At 36.0% G+C, this 24,622-nt stretch overlaps 1 protein-coding gene across 6 annotated transcripts in view; it reads right to left on the bottom strand.

The window, feature by feature from the left end:
* PTPN3 (protein tyrosine phosphatase non-receptor type 3) overlaps nt 1–24,622 on the bottom strand; it is a 124,201-nt gene that overhangs the window by 31,999 nt on the left and 67,580 nt on the right. For all 6 annotated transcript variants that reach the window (XM_050314590.1, XM_050314571.1, XM_050314563.1 and 3 more), the window contains 5 exons: nt 20,129–20,301; nt 14,947–15,081; nt 13,297–13,473; nt 2,045–2,068; nt 109–307 (listed from right to left, as the gene is read on the bottom strand). In XM_050314590.1, the coding sequence (XP_050170547.1) occupies nt 109–307; nt 2,045–2,068; nt 13,297–13,473; nt 14,947–15,081; nt 20,129–20,301 (708 nt within the window). The remainder of the gene's footprint in view (nt 1–108; nt 308–2,044; nt 2,069–13,296; nt 13,474–14,946; nt 15,082–20,128; nt 20,302–24,622) is intronic.

Raw genomic sequence — 24,622 nt, 5'->3', positions numbered from 1 at the left:
AATATGCTCATCCTGATACATAACCATAACTTTTGTTCATTCTTAAACTACAGTTCAAAGTTAGAGTCACTACTCGTTTTAACTTCAAAAGCACATAGTTTAACATACCTTATCACAGTAGTACTGATTGGAATCTTCTGTTGAGCTACTTTTTGTAACATTGTCATATGTTTCTAAGAACTGTTTATCCACCCCTTCCAAAGGGTAAGAGCCAGAAATGTTGCCAACTCCATTGGGAGACTGAGCCAAGGCTTTAGGTGAGATATGGGTCAGAGAACTCCGCGTTGGACTGTTATCCAATACATTCCTTTATTTAAAAAAGATAAATATTACAAAAGGTATTTTTATCCAGATTTTTAAATTAAATAGTAAAATCTACAAATGCACTGCCCAGCTAAAAAGGCAAGACAACTTTATACTTAGATTTAATACCACTTCTTGAGGTGCAGGGAAATAGGATTGAAGTGTGATTTAAACCTATAACTTGATCAGTCCACATTCATAAGAATGGATAAAGCAAAACTAGAGTGGCAAAACAATTTTTTGCAGAATATTTGGCTCTTAGCAGTGAAAGGCACTGTTGCAGTGGTATAGGAAATCACAGTAAAACGTGAAGAGAGATGAGCTGCAAGCAACAGTTGCCAATTCTACCCATGACAAATCTGTTGCTGTAATTCTACTCTCATTCCTGCAAAGCAATTTTTTTTTTCCCCAAATCCTCCCTCTTATGAGTGCCATGTCAACCTTATTCCTGTGGGAGAGGGCAGTTTGCAGAAAAGCTGTGATAAAATGTCAGAGAAATAGGAAGTGAAGTGACAATGAAAGATTTAATTACAATTAATATAGTGTATTATTGAGGTAGTTACAATCATGTAGAAGAATCCAGAACTAAATTAGGGTGCAGATCTGGCATTCAAGAGGTAACTTTAACATTCAAAGGTAACTAAACTCACTAATTAAAACACTCAGATCTGTGAGAATTTGCCAAGTTGCCTGATGGTGCTCCAGGACCTTTCAAATATTCATTTGGCTACATTCTCTCTTATGAAAAGGATGAAATGCAGACCTCTAATACAACCCAACCCCTTCTTTAATTGGACCAAACTCATACAGACTAACTTCTGTCAATAAAGAAGTAATACTACACTATTGAGGAATGTAGCTTAGGCTTTTAACACACAGGACTTGCACTGCAGTGAACTTTCATAATGCAAACACTTATTTCTCAGCTTATGAAAATCTGATTGCAATGAATGTAAATGTTCTGAAAGATGCCATCAAGCAAACATATTCTTGCCATAGTACTTCAGACTTTCAGTTGTACTGTGTGTACTTGGCAATGGGAATGAGGTGTTTTGTGCAACATTTGCAGAATTTTCAGTTATTACAGAAAATATGTTTTCAGTGTTTGGGAAGTCTTATTTCTTTGGCACTCTCCATAATTTCAGAATACTTTGAAGTAGTGAACTATAATGACACTTAAAGGAATCATACTGTCAAAATGATGTTTTTATCTGATAGCTCCCAGGACTTTTCATGATTCCTGTGAGGTCAGTCTTAAGCAAGGAAGAACATTGTATATGTAAGTACATTCTAATAAGTTTTCCAGAATATAGTAATTTTAAAAAACCATTTCACTTACAAGCCGAAAATACAGATCATAATGATTTTTCAGTGTAGAAAAAAAAATAACCAACATCAGAAAAATATGACAACATATTTTTCAGTTAATGTCATCTGGCACTATATAAAAAGTCACTAGATAAAATTACCAGTGGATTTTTGTATCACTGAAGTTTTGCAACAGTTTTTAACCAACTTTTTTGTTAACAGTGATTAGGGATCTATTAGAACTTAATACTTTCCACACCCTAACCCCAAAACATATTTTTATTCCACAAATCTTTACAATGTTCATTGGTTTATACATGTTTGTCTTTTAACCATACAAGATCACTACCTTGAAAAATCAGTTGAAGTTATGTATTTCACTATTTATCCTAAAGTTAGAGATTCTATAGTAGGAAGTTTAAAGAAAACTCACTTTGGTGATTCTTGTTCAGATGACCTGTTAAAAACAACACAAAACCAACATTAAATGACCACAAGTTAAATCTTAAAGCAAACAAGAATAACAGTTCAATTAAAAAAAAAAAAAAAAAAAAAAAAAAAAGAAAAAAGCCTGCACAAAAGCCAAAAGGTATGGTCATAACAAATTAAAGAATTTGTTAATCAAACAATTAAAGAACAGTTAACCCAGTGCTGAGAGTCTGAATCAGATAACTATGGTATTTATAAAATCCTCAACAAAAATCTCAGGGCAGTCCTAACCACTCACTCATGCTTCTGACACAAGCCCAACTACAGGCAACACACATCTGCTACCACAACTTCAACTATGTAGGAGTTTACAGAGACAATTATTTAGCCAGACACACCACATCGTTTTAGAAAGTTTTAGATGTAGATCATAATGACTACAGACATCACTGACCGTATTTTGTAAAATGCCAAAACATGGAAAGTTCTTTACATTTAGGTAACCAGAAACGAGCATAGGTGACAGAAGCATGACATTTCTAATGCTCATTCTCGTGATGTGAGAGCAGAGCAAGTGTTGACAGAGGACTTTAAGACAAAGCATAACAAAAGCAGAAGTGGTTACACCAATGAAGACAATCTCGAAATGGAAATAAATGGAAAATAAATGGAAATAAAAATTTTCAGTACATAGCATTTTCTAATGTATTCAGTTACGTTCATCAGAAATCACCTGAAACAGTGAGCCAAATGCTACTACATCAATTAAAACAACAGCTGTAATACTAAGACAAATTTACCAAAAATGTGCTTGTAAGTAAGTTTAGCAAAGTAAGTTTAAGGCAGATAGGATAGCTTTACAAATTCAATTAAGCAGTGACCAAAAAGCCTGGAGTGATGTTAAGTCCATGCTGAAAAATACAAATGTGAAATAGTTCAGTTTGAATGTAGAATTTCTGAATTGTCAAGTAATAGGAGTCAATTCACAGTACACAGTTAAAATCCCAACTATTGTTCTCTAAAACTTCTTCAATACTAAGAATTATGTACTATGATTCACCAAAACTACAGGTAAAATAGCAGCAGTATCAGTCTAGTTAGGTTTCCTGATATGTAATTTGACAATATGAAGAAATTCTTCCTTGAGAGGCAGAGGTGGTGAAACTTGATCCCCATAGAGTTTGTGGAGGTTTGGGTTCTGTGTACTTTTAATATTTTTAAAACATTTAATTCTTCCTTTTTTATTGCAGTCATATCCAACTTCTGACTCCACCGATATCCACTCACACTTTCCCACTAATACCTCTGGTTCTCTTTGTCCACAAGAGAATTTTTACCCCCTAAGTAAAAGCAGATCCTATGAGAATGTGTACTCATTTGCTCCCTGACCAGCCCACATCTCCATGGGACAACCACTGAACTTGTACTGAGAGGAGAATGTCAGCTTAAGGTTTTGGGGTTCTTTTTCTCCTGACTAGTCAAGTCACTGACTTTCACTAATCTTGCAGAAAACTTTTCATCTTGGAAAATTCGGCTCCTCATTTAACTGCATTGTGCAAATATTCTGAAGTGGGAACAGAGGCAGACAGGCAGTGCTACGACATAAGCCTCCTTTCCTTAGGAAGTTATGCTAAAAATAAAGAAACATTGTATTTATTTTCATTTAACCAAACAGATTTTTTCATGAGGCAGAGAACAATGAAACTGTACATCTTTTCTACATTTAGCCATGCTAGAGTTTCTGTGCAGAATTCAAGTTGCCATAAGTTAACTCTTTAAAGAGCCTTCATCAAAAATTTACACACATAATATTGTGATGCAAATAGATGCAATGTCCCAAATTTAAGATATTATCTCCCCTCTTTCTCCACAATAGAAAGAGGCAATTTGAGGAAACAAACAAACAAACAAACAAACAAACTTTGGCTTCCATTCTTAAAACATGTGTAAGCGTACAGTAAGTTTTTCATTATCTCAGTAATAGCTTTGGAGACTTAAATGTGAGACATAAATTCTTAGTACCATTTGATGAAGATTTCTATGTTAAATTTTTACACTTTAATTTTATTAGCTATAAATGAGTTACTGAAAATTCTGCAACCTCCTGAAATAGGAAGAAGCGTACTAAATATTTGACAGAGAAAGTGACCAAAGTCAAGGTCTAGAAGAATTTATCAGAGACAATGCAGCTGCATCTTCCTAAAGTCCTTAGTAGGTCAGCATGCTAGGGCTGCAGAATTTGGCACCATAACACAGTTAAATAGAATTTCTAGCATGCAATTACTCACCAATATGATAAAATACCTTCAACATGAATACCTAGATGATATTTTCTGGCTACACAACATTACATATTTTACTGACCTATCTTTCTCATTTCACAACATATAACAAGGACTGCATTTTAAGTCAATGAAAGGTAACACTCACCACACCAGCCATTCAACTTTTTCATCGAGAAAGAGAGCCCTTCCTTGCAAGGAGATTAAGCTTTCCATTGGTGCAGCTAGCAAGCAAACACTTCAAAACTGCAGGTAATTTCTCTTTTTCACTTCACAATATATCTAAAACGATTTCATTTCAATCTTGCGCTCACTATGGATTGCTCTGTTGATAATGACCTTTGTACTAAAATCTTTGCCCTGAGAAGTCTACCTCTGCTCTTCTGTCAGAAGGATAGAAAGGGAAGGTCTTAAGGAAAGACCCCTCCTCCCCATTTTGGTGTGACCTACCAGGGAATTCTGCTATTCTGAGAACTGAGGATGATAAACTACAGCAGAATAAAACCCCAAGAGAAAAGGGAAAACTGAAACAATAGCACTGTAGCAAAACTCCCCTTTTACAAACAACTGAAGGAAACATCTGTAGGTTTTGCCCTTGTGCTGTTCTTGAAGTTCTTAAAGCTTCTTTTATTGTAACACCTGGAGGGTTGGAGACACTGAGCATGCCAGCACTTCCATTACCACTTCTTTTCGGAGGATTTACCATTAAAACTGGGATTATTATTCATAAGCAGAATAAGTGGAAGATATTTTCAGCAACACCTTTCTGCTATCTTTTAAAGAAGTTTAAACACAAAATATTCAGCATTTCTGTGAAAGACTGACTGTATAAGAAGGTGACACAAGTTCTTTGTGCTGCATACATAAGAGTACCATTACAAAAAAACTTGAGGACTTCAAGGCATACACAAGTTTTTCAGTGATTTTCTAGAAGTTCCAAACCTTCACATTTGTAAACTGCTGCCATCGCTATTGAAGGGATACTTTGTTACTCTGTATCACCACTATTGACCATATTCCAGTTTACTGACTTCCTATGAAAGTTTCATGTATTCTGATACACAGTAACTGCTTGGATTGCTGCAACATTTGCCTCATCACAGATTTGCAATTCAACTTCGAAACTTGCCATCTGGATGCAAAACATAGCTTTTTGAACTGGTACAGAAAGCGTAGTACATTTGAATAAGGATGTATATTTGAAAAGAGAAGTTTACATCTAACCAAAATATACACACGTACAATTTTCATGTATATTTGAGTGGAAAAGCACATTAGTCTATTAATAGTAGCCTTAAAACCCTAATTTGAATTGAAATATTCTCAGATCCACCATCTAGTTTTAGGATATATTCCTTAAGAAAGGCTGGAGTACACAAACAAGGATAATGAACTTTTGTGAAATGCAACAGATTTTCTAAGAACAAAGAAATTATCAAATCTGTATATGATTAAGAACTAAGGATAAATAACACTTTTAAATGTGGGATATTTTTAATTTTTTTTTTGCAATTTTATATCAAGGAAGTAGTTACTAGGATATAACTGGGTAAATCTGAAGAGTATTTTTATCAACAGTAATGTTTTAAAAGTTTTGCTCACAAAAGAAATTGTACTTAAGTTAAAATAATGTGTTCCTATAGTACATTCACCAAAGCTCACTATGCAGCTACAGTTTATTGTCTATCAAAATGGTAAGCTAAAAGAATTGAACAAATGCAGCATCCGTTCAGGAAATCTATTTTCAGTGCAATACCTTCACCAGATGATGCATCACACTCACATCAGGAACGTATGTGCACTTCCAGAAATTCATAGCACAGTGCAAGTGAATTTCCTTTTTGTATACTAGTTCATCATTCCATTTCCTTCCCCTCCAACTCTGGGGCTGTACACATTATGCCATCTATATCACTAGCAAAAGACAGTTTTACAATATAAGTTAAAAGAGGTTTGTAGCTTTACAACCGTTTAAGAGAAAAGTTCATGAAGGAATACATTGAATTTATAACAAGTAGAATTGTAGACTTAAAGTAATTTAGGTTGGAAGGGATCCTGAGAAGTCACTTACACTCTTGTTCAAAGTTACATGAGGGTGTTCAGGTTCTTGTCATGTTGTGTTTGGAGGTTCTCCAAGGATGGAAACACCTCCACCTTTCTGTCGATATCTACAAGGTATTAAATAATCTCAATGTGCCTTTTTTTTCCTACTGTCTTTTCAGCATTTCACTAGCTATAACTTGCATCCAATGCCTCACGTTTTTGCTCTGCATCTCCAAGAAGAGTTTGCACTTTATTCTTGATAACCTTCTGGCAGAGTAAGGTAACAATGCAACTGACCCCTCCTCAACTACACCAGCCTTCTGGTTTTCTTCATGAATCATACACTCACAGCTGTGAATAATTCACCAAACTTATCTCACCCATCTAGGTGAGATGATTCTAAATATATGATCTATAATGCCTCATGTGCCAGGGAGTTCTTCTTGCTGCTACTATACCTCAGCACTTAGAAATGTGTTTTACAATAATCTTCTTTCTAGTCAAACAGAAAATTTCACAGTTAATCTTTTCTGTTAGGCCACTGAATCTATTCTAAAAAAAGTACTTGGTCCTATGCAGTCTGCTGTTTCAAACCAAACAGATGTGTTTGGGTTATTTAATTACAAGAGTGAACAGGAGAAACTGAATTCAATTCAAGTAGTAAGACTCTCCACACAGCTTTATCAGGTTACTTTTCCAAGACAATAAGACAGTTATTTTTTCCTTTAGCACATTGAATACTGAGCTGGTTTTGGCTGAGGTAATTTTCTTCATAGTAGCTAGTATAGGGCTGTGTTTTAGATTTGTGCTGAACACAGGATTGATAATATGAAGATGCTTTTGTTATTGCTGTGCAGCCTTCACACAGACCAAGGCCTTTTCTGCTTTTCGTACTGCCGTGATGGCGAGGAATTTGGAGGCTGGAAGGAGACACAGGTAGGACAGGTGACCCAAACTGACCAAAGGAATATTCAAGACCATATGGTATCATGCTTAGTATATAAAGAAGGAAGAAGGAAGAAATGAGGGACATTTGGAGTTGCGGTGTTTGCCTTCCCAAATCACGGTTACACATGATGGGGCTCTGTTCTCCTGGAGATGGTTGAACACCTGCCTGCCCATGGGAAGCAGTGAATTAATTCCTTGTGTTACTCTGATTGTGTGCATGGCTTTTGCTTTCCCCACTAAACCATCTTCATCTCAACCCAGGAGTTTTCTATCTTTTATGATTCCGATTCTCTCCCTGATTTCATTGGTGGGGGAATAAGTGAGTGGCTGCACGGTGCTTGTTTGCTGGCTAGAATGAAACCATTACAAATTAATATATTTTCACTAACAAGTACCCTTCCCATTCAGAAAAGGGTGTATGAAGATGTGAAAAAAGACATTAAGAGGGCAATCAACAGCTACATTAACACTACAATCTATTTTACCTGTAGTATAAAAAACATTTAAAAAGTAATTAAACCCAAATTTACAAGGTCAAAAATAAGCTCTTCTCCTCATATAAAGGAGAAGCAGGTCTCACACAGGTAACAGGAATAAAGTTATCCTGAACTGTCAAAAACCCAGTTTGTTTCAGTAATCCTTTGCATGTAACACCTTCTTGTCCAGCAGAAACCCCAGCTTATTTAATCACACAACATTCAGTTAGGGGACAAGCATGGGTGTTGGCAAACACACATGGTCTTCCCACAAAGCCAGATCAAAACCTCAAATCCATGAATAGGGAGGAGTGGAGCATACTCCTCTCTTTTCATATTGAATGATGGAAAACTGTGCAGCTTCCTACAGTTGGGTTCTTGAAGGTTAAAAGCATTAAGCAACATAGCAGTTTTTAGTTTTCATTTCTTGTAATTCATTCATTTCTCATTGCATGGTGAAGGGCGAACATCTGTATCACACCTCAGACACTAGAAAATGCTTGAGAAAAAAGGATAGGAACAATGGGAACAAGGTAAAAATAAAGTTCAAAGGTCCTTAAATACCATTTGCTTACGTCTTTATGTTTTTAAGGTAGACTTTGGTATTTTAAGTTCACCAAGTGTTTAAAAAGTGTATTATTGAAGCATTTAAATCTACAGATTTTTAATTTACAACAAATACTTTAACATAAGGAAACAAGCAAAATTATTTTAGTAATTTAAATTACCACTTATTTACTTAAGGCTAAAGGGCAAGCTAGTTTCCTTCAAGTTTATTCTTTTTCTGTTCTTCTAACAGTTCATCTATGAAGAATCCTACACATGAATTATTGGGCATGCTACATTTTAATTTTATTTTCTTTGAAAACTATCAATACCAAGAACCAGACCTTACACTGGAGATGAACAGTGCAGTCTTTTATACAAAATCTAATATCTGATCTATCAAGCATGTCAGAGTACATGATGTCAAAACATAACCAGTCTACTCCCCAGTTAAAGCCAACTTGGATCTGAAGATCTGAAGGTTACCACTTAAATTAAAGATATTTTGGAATTTGCCAATCTGGTATTGAGACATTCAACATGACTACTTTATTTTCACTGTACCTTTTCCCCTTAAATGACACAGGAGCATAGAGATAGCAGCAGTGACAGGGAAAGACAGATCAGTAAGGATGATTTGTTCCTCTAAATCCCTGAGTCTTTCCTTGTTCCAAATTTGAAAACCGTAGTGGTACCCTTATCAAGACAGAGTGTAACAGTGCACTGTTGCAACAGTGCAACAGTGGTAATCTTCAACTACTATGCTATACTACTATAATCTTCAACTACTATACAACTTCAACAGGCTAAAAAACCAAAGAATTACGAAAAGAATTCCCTGCACAAGTCCATCAGCCTGCCTTTAAAAATAACCAGCTGTGGCTTAAACCTGTTACACTGAAAGAGAAACCTTTTTCTCAAAGGCAACCTCTTCCAGGAGGTCTGTTGAGGCTAACTATCAAGGATAGCAGAGGGTCAGGATGGGTTGATGCCAGGTAGCCTGCTGGTATGACACAACTTCGAAAAAACTCCCCAGACTGAAGTATCTTTTTCATAGAGCTAACTTTAGAAATAATAAAGCCTCATATCTTAAAGGAAAGCCAGTTTGTATTCATAACTCTTCTGTAATACATATGTCACTGTTTAAGGACATCTGAAGTTATGCAACCTCATAGAAAAGAGAGAAGTTTTCTACTTTGCTTAAAATAAGAAAGGTAAAAAGCAAAAATCTGCTTCAGTGAAGCAAATGCAAATCTCTCAAAGAAAATATCTTCAGGGAAGCTGCATGAAGACTAGAGAAAGCAAATTTTAATGGGAAAACCTGTTATCAAACAAGTGCACTCATTACTTGGTATGTTTTGTCTCAGTGTTATTCTTGAAATCATTCTAAAAAACAAAATAACAACAGTACCATGTGCATATGCATGTAGGCATGGTATAAATAGAGTGACAGAGTGCAGCATACAGTTGGATGCTTTCTTCACAAACACCAGGGAGCCCTGGACTAAACAAAAGTCCTCTTGAAGTCCTCTTCAGCGCTGTCTTCTCTGACAGGTGTTGTAAGCAGCTGTGATCTGAGATAGTTGGTTTAAATAGGCAAATCTATTCATGCCCTGTGAATAAAGTTCTATAATATTTTTATTAATTTGGAATTAGAGCAACTTTTTGTCTATATTACATATGTAATAGACAGCTCCAACCTTTTCTGCAGACACTAATCAGAGAGAAAAATTGGAGGCTCAGACATAGTGAAAAGACACAATTTTTCTTGAATGTGAAAGTTCCTTAGATAATTTGAGTAGCAGAAGCAACCTACCTACACGTAACACAATGCTCATAAGCTTGCCCTGGCTTTCTGTAGTTCACATGTACACGTGGCTTACTCTATTTTCCAATTCTCTTTTTCCCAGTCAGAGACTGTAGTAAACACCTCAGGTTTCAGTAAGATGGCATAATGTTCACACAAAGTACATTTCAAGAAATAAATCATTGTATCCTTCAGAGAAATATAAAACATGATCAAATATTCTTGACCTTCATCTCCAGCATGTTCATTTAAAGTATTTAACAGCAAACATAGTTCCAGGTGTTGACATATTTATACAGTACAATGTATTTAAAAAATTGAAGAAGAAATACTGACAACTGCTATGTTTTATGCTCTCTAAACTAAGAGCTGTTCCAGATAATTTGTTTTCTAAATTGTGTACTGTTTTACAGAAAGAAAATAGAACTTGATTGATTCCTGCAAGTGAGTAAACAGAGCAAGGAAGAAAATCGATTATTGAGAAAATAAATATACTTGGTATTGTCAGGAGAGAAAAAGAGTGTATAGGAAAATAAATTCAGGTGTATGTGCTTTGCCAGCAGTGGTGACTTCTGCATTTCTGATACCCACTAAGGTTCTGAATGTGCCTTGGTAGCATTATGTAGGCAGCAAGTCTTGTTAAAAGAGTTTATCTACAATTTACCTGAAAAAGCACCACATCACAACAGACCACTTTAAAAGTAGGTCTATCTTGGACCACATATTTTGAAAGAAAGGGTAAAAATGATCCACCACTCCTGAAATGTTGATGGTAACTGGAAAAATAAGTGAAGAGCCATATTCTATGCTAAATGCACATTCTTGAGCTTCAGAAATAGTAAATCAAATTGCTGTCTACTTTACAGAAATCAAGCTGTTGCATGATTATTATTATTAAGTTTTGAGGTCCCAGACATAACCATTCAGTGATTAAATATCAGCATTTACAGTTGTTTGCTAGCAGTTCTTCAAAAATGTTTCAGATTTCTTCTTTCAGACCAAAGCTATCCAGTAGTTATAATTAGCATTAACTAACACCTTTATCAACAGTCAGAGACAGTGGGCTATGCAATAAAAAAAGAGCCCTCTAAAGAAAATATGTATTAGCAGGACTATGAGAAGCTACTCTTTGCTCTTCTCTAATGAAAGAGAAATACTGGAATTGCAAATCTGGTTTTTTTTTTCCATAGCATGTTTCTATTACGTCAATTCAAATCTACTGAAGACCAACCACAGTAGGTTGACTTTACAAGGTTTATCAGTACACTGGAAGCTGGTTTATAGTTAATATCTAAATATTCCCTATGTGTGGTAAAAGTCCAGAGCAAGTGTCCGTATTTAATACTGAAGATATATAAGGTAAACGTTTTTTCTTACAAAACGAACTTAAGTGATAGGGTAAGATTCCTTCCACCAATAAAGCCTTCAGAGCAAGAAAAATTTTACTATGCATACATACTTAATTTTACTTTACATTTTTCAACAAGGGGAGTGAAGCAAATAAAAACTATTGTAAGAATGCAAAAGGAAAAAAACTAGAATGTGGACTAACATAAACAGGTGAAAACTTCAATGTAGAGAAAAATATATATTTTTTAATTTCTACAGTTATTTTGTATTTTATCTCAGTTGTTAAAGAGGAAATTATTAGTGACTATTTGAGACTTCACAAAAGTCTAACACTCGATACAAGAAAGGATCATTCATTCCTTGCATTACATTCTTCTTACAAAACACACAACTTGAATTTAAATTCATCAGATTTATGCAAGCATTTTTTCATTTACCTGCAGAGTATCACATATTATAAACATACCCAAGAAACTAAGAACATGTTTGGGATAAGATGCATAGAAAATTTGGTTTATATGAGGTAGCAACAGTAATTATCTACACAGTGAGTGGTATTACTTAGACACAGCATAGACATTTAGGGTTCAGAAAAGAAATGAATGTGCTATTTTCAAATTTAAGACATCCTATTTTCACTGTCTGAGAAAGAGCATAAAGGCAGGCTTTTCCAATCCATTCTCAGTAGGTACAGGATAACTAAAAAAGGAAGGAAAGGGAAAAACTACATGGGAAGGAAAGAAAAATAAATAAAAAAATCCAACTGGCAGGTCACAATCTGCCAGTCACAGAACACAGCATGGTAACTTAGTTTTCTGTCTACAGCTTCTACCATCATCATCTCTTCTTATGCCTGCCTCTCAGTATTTTTACTCAGAAAACAATTCTTAAAGCATATCATCTCAAACTTTAAAACACAGAGAATACATGGTTTCCTGTCTATGACTATTAACAACATCTAGAGGCATCACTTATGTACTATCATGGTTACTGGTATCATTAGAACTAATAAGTAGTATTAAGGTTCAGTTGGTTTCCAATCGGAAAAAAAAAAAGAAAAACAAATTAAAACACTACAGTGACAAACTCCAAATATGCATCCCATGTTATTTTTTCTCTTTTTTTTTCATAGAAAACTCTCTGTTGTAATGTAATAACATTATTAATATAAAATTTAAATAAAATATATATCCAGAATTTCAAATTACGATTACCAGCTGCATACTGTCACAGAGGCAGGTGAGTCCTATCAGCTTCCACTAGGACATTGCTTCTCAAAATACACCTTGCCTTAAAGCTACTAGGCATCACTAGAAACCATTTTCCTTTTGTAATAGTAAGAACGAACCTGCATTTTAATACACAGCATTCTCTTCAGCTCAAAGTTTTAAGGTAGTTGTTTTCTTTTTGGGACTGAACAATTAATGTCTTAGTACATTATTTCTGAAGTTAACATTGTGATAATCTGAAGATATGCATTAAGAAATGAGGGGAAACCACACATTAAAGAAATACATGAGCACAAAGATAGGTGCTTCAAGCCCTCGAAGCAAACCTAGCAGTGGCTAGAAGACCACTGTAGAGGAGAACAAAGTTGGTCCTCGAGGAATACAGCCAAAATAACTCAATGCAAAAAGCAGAGACTGCCTTTAGATGAGTCATCAACAGTTCCTCTGAGGAAGAAAAAGATGGATGATCACTAGTTATTGTGCTCTTGTGTTTACTCAAATGCAATACCTCTTTCCACTGACAATGCTTTTAGAAAAACGAAAATAGGTAAAGGATTGTTTGCAGAAGTCCTTACCTCCTCTGTGGACTGCGGTTCTGAGAGAACTCTGAATCACTGTCCTTTGATGTTGGAGAGCCCTTATATGTATAAAAAACATCCTCTGTTTCAGTGATATAACTAATCTCATTTGTGAGGTTATCTACAGATGAGTGTCTTGGCTTACGAATTTCATGACGTAGTCTAGGACTCCGCCTTAAAAATACGGAATACAAACACAAGTGGGAAGATTAGAATTATTTCACAAAACTTTATAGAAGTAAAATTTCTATCCTATTGCAGTTATGACCTGAATCTTCATGACAGGCCTATAAGCCTCACTTGAAATAATAAAGTTTTAAGTATTTTGTATGGTATACTAGGCAATGATACACTGCTAGGTTCAGTACATAGAACTGATTTGGTGTTTCTCCCCTGTAAAATGCAACCTAATTCTAGGATAATTCAGGTCAGAAGGGACCTGTGGGGGTCATCTAGTCCAATCTTCTGCTCAGATTAGGGTCAACTAAGGCCAGAGGAGGCTGCTTAAAGCTTTATCTAGTCATATCTCAAAAAAGTCTTAATGATGGAGACCACACAGCTTCTCCAAGCAATGACTGTCCATGTGATGAAGCAGTTTTTGCATTATATCCAGACGGAACCTAACTTATTTCAGCATACACTTACTTGTTGCCTCATCCTCCCACCATGCAACACTGAAGAACCTGGCCTCATTCCCTAGCTAGCCTCCTCCCAAGTAATGCCAGGCTGTTATTAGGCATCTGGGAAAGCCTTGCTTCTCCAGGCTGAACAAGTACAATTATCTCAGCCTCTCCTCACAGGGTAAGTGCTGCAGCCTCCTGACTATCTTGGCGGCTTCTTCGCTGAGCTTGCTCCAGATTGTCAGCATCTTTCTTGTATGAGCAAACACTAAAGGGCTGCAGCATTCTAATAAGTGCTGAGAAAAAGGGGGCTATCACTTACACTGACCCAGCATCTACAATTCTATTAATACTGCCTTGTTAAAGTGGACTTCTTTGCTGCAGCTCATGTACCATCTCGGCCTATGAAGAATATTGGGCCCTTTTCAAGAGTATTGCACTGCAGACAATACTGTTGCACTGGGTTCTTCCTTCCCAGGACTCTAAGTTTGTCTCTATTGAATTTCACACATTTGCTATGGGACCCATTTCTCCAGATTTTCAAGGTCCCCTCAGAGAGCAGCCCTGTCACTAGGCTTATCGATTCATTCCCCCCAGTTTGGTGTCATCTGCAAACTTTATGATCAAGTACTCCATTGCCTCCTCCAGATTATGAAGCTGTTAAGCAGGACAGGTCCAAAGACAGACCCCTTCAGTCATCTACTTGTCTTTTAGGTAGAGTATGACCCTTAACAACTCCTCTCTGAGTCCAGTCATCCAACCATTTTAATGTTTTTTTCAAACCACCCTGCTGTCCCACCCATCCAGAACATAATGTCTTAACTTGGATGTAAGATTTCAGCACAGAGTATCAAAAGCCTTGCTGAAGTTAAGGTAAGTGACACCCACTCTTCTATCATCATATCTATTCTCAGAATAACAATGTTTAAATATATATGCACACACTACATAATTATTCTGCTACAGTGCATACAATTAGAGATGGTAGGAGGTTAGGAGGTATTGGGAAAGCTAAAACTGGATTTACCAATTAGGGGTAACAGGAGGTGATCGAGAAGGAAGGCTTTTGGTCTCTAGATGTTCAACAGATAAGGACCGTCTCATAGATGGGTTCCAAACCATCCCTCCTATCACTTTTCTGCAGTACTGGTTGTTTACAGACCTGAAAAGAAAGAAAACAACTATATGTGAATTATTTTGCATAGAAGACTTAAATGAAATGAAATACACTTATGAAAGTCAACTTTACAATTCCTATGTTTTAAAGAGTGCCCTGTGCTTACCCCTCCTTACTTATGCATTTACATTCTCCCAGAGACATCTGCTGTCCCTCACTTGTGCCAATAAAACTGATTGTTAATCCTGCTACATTGCTAATCACAAGCCTGAGTAAAAATAACTTTTTCTAAGAATGATTTTTAAACCAATTGCGTTTAAAAAGATGGAGAGGAAAACAGGAAATTCAGTGTGTCATGCTCGCACTGAACCCAGTGCCTGACAAAACACAGTTCAAATACAGGTAAAATATTCTAGAGATTCCCTGTTAATATGCGTAAAGAGACAACAATTCACCAGTAGCTTCACATGCAGAGGACAACTTTACACATCTACCTGCTGCCTCATCAAGTAAGAGCTACTCCAGACAACATTCTATTTCTGGAAGGAAGCCTCGTTTGAGTGAAGTGTTCCTTATAGGAATAAGCAATTAGAAAAAGATTTGACATGCAAATAGGATCTCCAAGTCTAGTCTGCTTCTTGGGACAAGAATCTGACAAGATAAGAGTTGCATCAGAACCAGAACCTCAGCTAGGAAAGCAATAAAAATATATTACTAGTGAAATTATTCGGTATAAGGAAAATTTTTAAGTAGACTGAAACTGAGATAAACTAACTTCTATGCTTCTTTTTATAGAGCATTCCCCAAGAGCAGGGAGATAAGCTGCTCATCCTCGAGTTCACAGGTCTAGGATTTCTCATGGAAAAGAAGCAATGTATGAGTTACAGAGAAATCACCTTTGGTTCATTATGACCTGAGTTGTACATAATGAGCAGTTGGGATAGTAGAGAGTAGGTGAATACTCTACTACAGAGCTGAAAAGAAATTAAAAGAAAAATGTTGCTTATGCCATGGATATTACACTAATATCAAACCTTAAGCAGACTTTACATTGTACTGTTTTTTGTTTATATAAGTAAAAGAAAATGCAACCCAAACATTTTTTATATATACACTGAAGTATGTCGCATATCTTGTTCATGATTTTAAAGGAAATCAATTCCTTCATCTTCCAAACGTACTTTTAAAGCTTCTCCCAATATAAAAAACAAAGAGGGAAAACTAATTTGAACTGTCTGCATATCAAAATCAGCTACCCATGTATGGTTTCTGCTTAGTAAAAAAAAGTCCATGAACTCAGGAAAAGCTTTTGTTTGTATTATCCATTTTATTTTTCTAATTCTTTTAAATACCAGTGACAAGGCACCAACTACTCTGGTCTTCTAGAGAAACAAAGAATTCTTTCAAAGAAGGCTTACATGGTTGGAGCAGAGAGGGAGATTGGAAAAAGAGGATGCATTATGAAAAAAGCATTTTGAACAAGTCCACATTAATCAGCTTTTCTTTTTTACAAGTGTCTGTTCATGCATTTTCCAATGCAGTTGACTTTTGAAGTGCAACATTACTCATGTGATGGGAGCCAGAGCCCTAAACCCTAACTCTAATCCCAAACCCCTAACTGTGACCATCAAATCACTTACACAGTATGTTCTCTAGATATTTCAGTTAAGACACATAAGATAAATAATCTCCTGAACTCCACGTAGCTGCCCTTCAGATGCCAAATATCAGGATATTTCTCAGCAAACATTCTGGGAGGCTGCCAAAGCTTTTCTGGAATAGGTTTTAATATCTTGAAGTGACAGTTCCTTTCTCCCATTTATTACTGAGGCTATCCTTGGTGAAAAAACAGATACATTTTTAGCTTCTCAGCAATGAATGAAAATGTGCCCAGGAGAGGTTATTCAGCATTCTGGCCAGAAGCACTGAATGAACTAACCTCTCAGAACCTGGGAGATATGATTCAGGCTGCTCCTAGAATAAGGTTTTCAGGTAATTTATACAACTCAGAAGCCTAATTTAAAAGGAATTCCACTAGTACGTTAAGCTAAAAGAATCTAGAATGGCATAGAGATTTGCAAATAAGAGATTGTACTCAAGTATTGCAAGAGTTCAACTATCTGAACTCATGCAATAAATGCTAGGCTATCTGCCTCATGTAAGGTAGAAGAACATAGTATCAGAAAGCCACAAATTCCACAGGAAAATTTGTGATACTTAAGATGGTAAAACCTGAATGTAGCCACCTTTAAAGCTGACAGAAGTTGCATTGAAAGAATTACTGAACGCAAGTCAATCTCAAAACCTCCAGGGTTGCATGATGTAGTTTGTGGGGTTTTTGTGTGAGTGTTTAATTTTGTGTTTTGTTTGTCTGTTTGTGTTTGTTTGATTTGTGCAATGTAAAAATTTGATCCCTTTCATAAGAGGGAATGCAGAACCTCTTTTTCAGTTGTGTAGCTTCCACCATGAGCTCAGAGCCATCCTTGAAAAGCAACAAGGAAACTCATGTTGTCTCTTACAACATTCCACAATCATAAGCAAGTAGGAAAGTAAAAGTTTTCAATATGACACATGACTTCAAAAGTTACTTGTTCACCCCTTATCTTAAAGCTTTTGAGCAATTAATTTTGCCAAGTGACAGTGACCAAGTTCATAGGAACTACTCAAAGTCTTCCGAAATTACTGTTGCTTCTTACGTACTTTAGTCATCTTTCATAGCACTTGTTCCTGAGTCACTTCTCCCTCACGTGGATCCTAAACTTCACGCTTGTTGCTGGTATAAATAGGGTCAAAGAATGCATAGTGCATTAAGCTGATGGAAGAGATCACAAAGACTGTCACCCTAAGAGATTCCTTAAGAGTCTAAGTAAGCAATTCAGCAGATACAGGGTCTTGGAACACGAAATTACTTGAACAGCGGAGCCCCTGGTGGTCTAGTGGTAAGGGCGCGGCGCTGTCACCTCTGAGGCCCGGGTTTGATTCAGGGCCACTCCTGGGCAGGTGGAGCTCGTTAGCTCTTAAAAAGGCAACCCATCTACGTCCTAAGGACCTCGCTGCCACCGTCCAAGCTCGCTTGGCCCCAGCAGATGAACCTTAGGATTAAAGGGTGGGCTCAGTTCTGCGCACACTGTGTCTCATCTAAAAAATCCAGTGCGCAGGCTGGAAGGTGTAAAGACCTTCCCCGGTTCTTCGCTCGCGAAGACTGGCCATTATTATTATTATTACTTGAACAGAATTCTGTCTTTAGTAACTCAGATCAACAATGAGAACTATCCTGCATTGCCATAGGCTATTAAGAAGCTGCAACAGCAGCCTTTAAAACATAAAATGTTTGGTAAAAATTGGAACGATACTAAACTGGGACCCTTTGGAACTCATGCTGTTCTCTTAACATTACAAATGCAGTGCAATGCCTGTGTGTATATATGTATATAGGAGCATTGGGATTTTGAATCTCTTTGCAAATTTGAGAGAAATAAAGGACTCTAGGACTTGACAATCCCACAAACTTTGAGAGTCACCTCCTCAACACATCCACTATAGGAAGAACAAGTTCCTATCACTCCACAAAGGAGCTAATTCTAAAAGTGTGGATCTGTAAACCGATAGAAAATTAGAATACTGTTCATATAACTACTTGTTTTCTACTATCTAGAAACCAGACCATCTAGCTACGATCTAGTACTAGGTGAAAACACGGAATTCCACTCCAGCAGAAAATGTAATATTTTATCAGCTGGACAGCTCTCATGGGCTAACTACTTCATCTACAAGAAATACCAGTCCACTCAGTATGAATTTCTGCAGTATCTTAAGAGTCATGAGAGTATCAAAAGCCAGAGAGCCACCTAAGTCTACGAGACTATTTGAAGTATGATATCATTTAAAAATTGAAGCTTATCCCAATAGAAAAGAGGAAATCAGTCTGACAAATTAAATGTAAAGTTAAACTGTTAAGGGAACACATTGCAAAAAAACCTACACAAACGCGCACTACACAAAACCAAAAAGAAAACGATAAAATGAACACTTTTCCAAAAATCATCAGAACAAGAAGATTTCTAGAGAGCCTACAGAGAATATAGATGATTAAAGGATCAAAGAACACTCCAGAATCTAACATTCAAAGAAGATAATGACATAAGACTTTATTTTTCATTACAGAATGGTTTTGGGGGGTGGGGTGGGTGGGTGGGGACCAGATATCAATGAGACAATGAAGACACAGGACATGACACATTTATAGCTGACATTGTTGATAAGTGAAACAACAGAACAAATCAACATAATGAAATAAGTCTCTAGGACCGCTACTTATCAAAATGTCTCTAAGATAAAAGAGCAGAACTACTTCTATAAATCCTCCCACTTTAAAAATCACACAGGATGGTAAAAATAAAGGTCAATTACAAAGAAATGGAGAAGGACATTACAATGTCAAGTGACTAGACGATAAACTGGCACCTTAACTTTAATAAAACGGGTCTCAGTTACTGCATATGGGAAGGAATAATCCCACCTTCATCACTAGACTTTAGGTAACATTATGAAACAACCAACTCCATGACTAGAAGAACTTAACACGACAAATGAAGGATTAGAAGTGTCCCCAAAGGAGACACTTGGATACTTGAACGGGACAAAGCATTTCATCTTTGTGTCAGTAATAAGTGGTTGGTATGATGCACTCCAAAAAATGCCCTAACATATTTAAACAGAATGTGTACATGACACTAAGGGCTGAACATTTCAAAACAAATCTGTTCAGCAAATTCTCTTACTGGATCATTAGCTACATGACATTTTTACTTTCTAGTGTTTTTATACCACAAACTGAACCAGAGAGTTGAAAAAATACCAGTAAAACATATATTCAAACACCTTTTTAGGAAATTATAAGAGAAGTTCTACTGTAATGATACCATGTTGCAGAAACTGAAACCACAGCTATATAACTTTTCAAATGGTTCACATACAGACTGGGACGGAGCTATTGGCAGGATTGAGCTCTGCCACTCCAACTTGAGCTACCATTGACACAAATCCTCCGATTCCCATCACAGAGCAAAATATGTTTTCACACAATACTTACTTAGTTGGATTTCTGGAACCCAGGGTCCAATAATGTGATAATATCTTTTTTTCATGAGGTAGTGACTTCTTTGCCTGAAAAAATGTGTGATGCTCTACACAAGATTTCCACAGATTTTTGCATGCTCTGTAATTTAACATGTTGAAGGCAACAATATGCTCTCTGGATTCATTCTGTAACAGTAGGAAATACTATGTTTCAATATATACAAGCAGATAAAACAGTAAACACACTCATAAAACAACAGTAAAATTATTTTAAGTTTAAAGAGGAAAAAATACATCTAGGGAAAAAAGATCAACATGTAGTAGATTTTGAGCTGGAGATGGGCAAAATAGCCCTGTGACCACATGAAATTCTAAACTGCAAAACGTTCACTTTAGAAGTTAATGAATTAAGTAAGCCTAAAGTGGTAAAGATTTTATATATATGAGTGTCATGTTAAACAACTAAATAGATTTTCAGGTTTCCAGTCAGATCTTGACCTTTTAAGATTAACAAAATTCCTTAAAACATTCCATTAAGTGTGCAGTGTGAAAAAGAAAAACCCTCATTCTTCGAATTCAAATTCTTCACAGAAGGCTTTAGTTCAATAATGTTCTTTCAAGTGCTGTAGTATTCAAAAGAGCATATTCTTGAGAGTCTTTTAGAAGAAACTGAAAATGTTAACAGTGATCCATCTTGGGGCAAAAGAAAGTAGCTGTGGTGGGACTGGAGCTGCTGCTACTATTCTTCAAATCTAATCCTGTTCCTGGATGATGACATGAGGTCACAACAAGGAGGATCAGAAGGGAGCAGAATATAAAACTTGCATTTTGTATTCTTGGTGCAAACTCTTACAAGTAACTTCAGTGCCAAAGTGCCAGTGAAATACAGGTGTAACACAATTGTGCCACCCACATTTATGCCCAAGAGTTTTGCAAAGATATAGCTTTGGTTTATTAATCTAGTTATTGATGCAAAGAAAGGGGAATGAGAGCAAAGCAAAGAAGAGCAATAAAGATAACATGAGACCCTAGTCAGTTACTATCACAGCTCAGCACTTCAGTGAAAAAAAAAGCAAGATTTCATCACTCATCTTTTCCAGCGGTTCTGAGTTATGACTGATTTTGACATCTCAACATATAATTAAGTAGGCAACCTTTTGCTAGTTCACAGCAACAATCCTGTTGGGAAGTAACTACAGACCATTTTGGCTCAAATACTCAATCTGTTTTTCTTGTGTTCTTTTAATTTCTAGGCCACATTTTACAAATGCCATGTATCAGAGATCAATCTCACATTCTGCAAGTCACTTCATGTCTAGTTCAGAGAATCTATGACTTCAGTTGCTATTTTACAAAAACAATGAGAATCTCAAGAGAAAGAGAAAAAAAGATTTGCCTCTTGATTTTACAGAAGTATTGAAGAACATTTAACTGATCGCAATCTTTTAGGAATGCTTTCCCTATAACTACTAAAACATTTATAAAATATTTTCTTTTTCAGATGTAGGGCTTTTTGAGTCTCTTGTATACTGCAACCAATTGATCTTTCTCAGTTCTCCAAAGTTGCTTCTGAGTAGGTTATATAAAATATCATTATCCTTGCCCACTTTAACTCAGAATTTCTTGAAATATAAAAAGCACACATGAGTGAAAGATTTAATGACAAATGCCATTTCTGACATACTCCCTGTTGGTTGAACACCACTTGAAGGGTTTCACTACTCCAGTAGAGAAACTTGAAGTGTATAGATATTTTCGTTGGCCTGAAGCAGTAGCTTTTCAGTTGCCAAAAAAATTATTTTACCCAAACATCTCAATTATCCTGAAAACCCATAATGTAAAGATAAAGAATTCAGTACACCTGATATTGTTTTTAAATTTAGGTTTGAAAATAGTAATGAATTTTGCTCATTACAAGTGGTTTTTTCCCAACTGTTATCACTGAAACTTCTTAGCAGGTTCTAAGCAAGCTAAGAGTTTTAATATGGACTTAAAACTAGGAAAAATATTTTCAGAAGTTGCAGAAAAACTTATTCAATTTCTATATTAACATAACAATCTGCCTCACTAACAGGCCACGACTGCAAGTCATGCTATTGAATCTGTTTCAAAGGTGAAGAGATTTCTAGTGGGATCCAAGGATCTAATGTCCATCATACTTCTGAAGTTGCAAAAATGGCATGTTAATAATTACCAAGAAATGAGGATTATAGAAATTTGTGGCCATTAAGGTAAAGAGAATAATTCTCTATAGCTAAAGCGAACATCTTGCTAGTTCAGCATATGGAAGAACTTTGCATCAGTTGTATGCCTATTAAATATCCGAAAATATCTACAACATAGAAAGTAAAGATATATTTTAATATGCAGAAAAATTGTTTTCAAGTATTAGATAAGCACACTGAAAATAAAATTTTGTTTCTGAAAGGTTCAAAATGTTGTCTGTAAACAGCACAGTTCCTATTCCTACATTAAATCTACTGTAGACTTAATGAAGAGTGCAAGACTTGCTCCCTAGTCCTTACCTACCTCAGTAGAAATTGAATACTGCATACTCCTAATCAAGTAGCTGATCAATGGACTGAAATAGTGGGAGGGTAAAAGAGAATGTGAGTAGCAGGAAAAGAGTGAGATGAGTTTTCAGAAAAGGCTCATAAGGAAAGAAAAATGGAGTAAAGGAAATAAGGAGAATAAATCAATGAAACATGGTAGATCCCAGAGGACTGCAAATTCATTGCCTCTGGGTACTTCCCATAGATTTTTGTAAAGAATCTACATATGACATACAAAACATAAAAGAGTGCTATAGCACTATCATCATCTTTAGTCAAACCTTGCCTATGAATATACAGTATCTGTTCTATTTTTCCCACATTCTTTCATCTTCCTTACTTGTGGCCTCATTTACTATTTCCTCCTATATTTCCAAGCAAAGAGCTAATCAACCCAAAGACTCACACCAACTCAGTCATCTGCCCTCACAAATCCCTCAAGCGACCCACTGTTCTGGCAAAACCCCCCGGACTCCAGTCTCAGTGCACTGCAACAGTAAATTTTTTCAAGCAATACCATGGGAGTACTGCAGACTTACTGCCCTAAATTCCAAGCAAAGGGGGCTGACAAGGATGGATATATCCACAGATTTAATAGCACACCTGGTCTGCTTTTTAATATGTATTGAGAAATAGTAAAAAGGTCATGCAGCTGGCCTTCTTTTTCTGTAGCTCTTTAAGCATAATACTGTGTGTATTACTGTAATCTACGTAGATTAAAAACAAAGAATTATGATCAATCAAAGGGAGATTAGTTAAAAGAATCAAGAGCCTTAAACTGTCATCATTTATCAAATGTTTAATTGAACAAATTAAGATTGCTGCTCTCTTCAAAAGTGACACAAGTCTCCAGAAAGAAAATTTCAATTTTTGACAGCAGTCAAGTCTTTATTGAATGAATTTTATTTAATCATATTTAATGAATACAGATATTTTATATTAAGTACAGAGACTGTTCTCTATGGACACTTCATTTTTCCATATTCCAAAACCACTGTAAGAATCAAAGAAAGGTTAGGGTTGGAAGGGACCTTGAAGATCATCTAATTCCAACCTCCATTTTACTAATCACTCTATAAGAGTTCTGTTACTACATTTATTCTCACAGACACACTTGGAAATTGCTGCCCATAAGCCTGCCTATATTTGTATATATGAAGATATTTAGATTTTAAAATTAGAACTTATCAGTGACTTTTTAATCCTCAAACCCAGAGGAAGGTAATACTTGCAAGAGTAACTTTATTGCACTCGCAAACTAGTAGAATGGTTTGTCCACCCCTCTTTTCTTCATGCAGTGAAGTACATATGAACAGACTGTGACATGTTTGCGTATAAACACTATAGTTAGAAACTTAGAGATAGCAAAAAAAACAAAAAAAAACTTGAGATCCCCTTAGAGTGGGTTAGGACACAGTCCGTGCATGCTATGCGTCTGTGCAGCATTAGTGCAGTAACATCATCTCTAGATACTAACTTTGTTTACACGTGAATCCTGAAAAGTAACATGTGTATGCTTGCACACTACTCAAATTTCAAAGAACCCACCAAAATGGGAAAAAAGAAGGACACATGGGAAAGAAATAATATGAAAATATTTTCCTTTTGGGTAAAAAAAGCCTCCATGGAAAACTGCGTTCAGCAGACTCTCTAGTCTATGTAGGTCAAAAGGTCTTCTTGTAACACAGTTCCTATCAGTTTAAGAGCTCATTTACTCACAGAAAGAGCCTTCATGAAGTTTAGCTGTAAGTTAACACTTCTACTACGTCTTTGAGTTCTGTCCTGAACAGAATTAAAATATTTATACATCTGCTAGTCACTAGTTTCTGCAGCGTTTTTTTGGTTTTTACAGTCATATTAAATATTCTATGGTCTTTGTAAAAAGATATCTTAATTTATGTTTTGTATTGTGTCAGTACAATAATAATCAGTAATCAAGATTTTCCCTCCCATTA

The sequence above is a fragment of the Myiozetetes cayanensis genome, unplaced genomic scaffold (assembly GCF_022539395.1).
Source record: "Myiozetetes cayanensis isolate MyiCay16 unplaced genomic scaffold, myiCay2020 scf1, whole genome shotgun sequence".
NCBI classification, from domain to species: Eukaryota; Metazoa; Chordata; class Aves; order Passeriformes; family Tyrannidae; genus Myiozetetes; species Myiozetetes cayanensis.
This window is presented reverse-complemented; position numbering and strand designations above follow the sequence as displayed.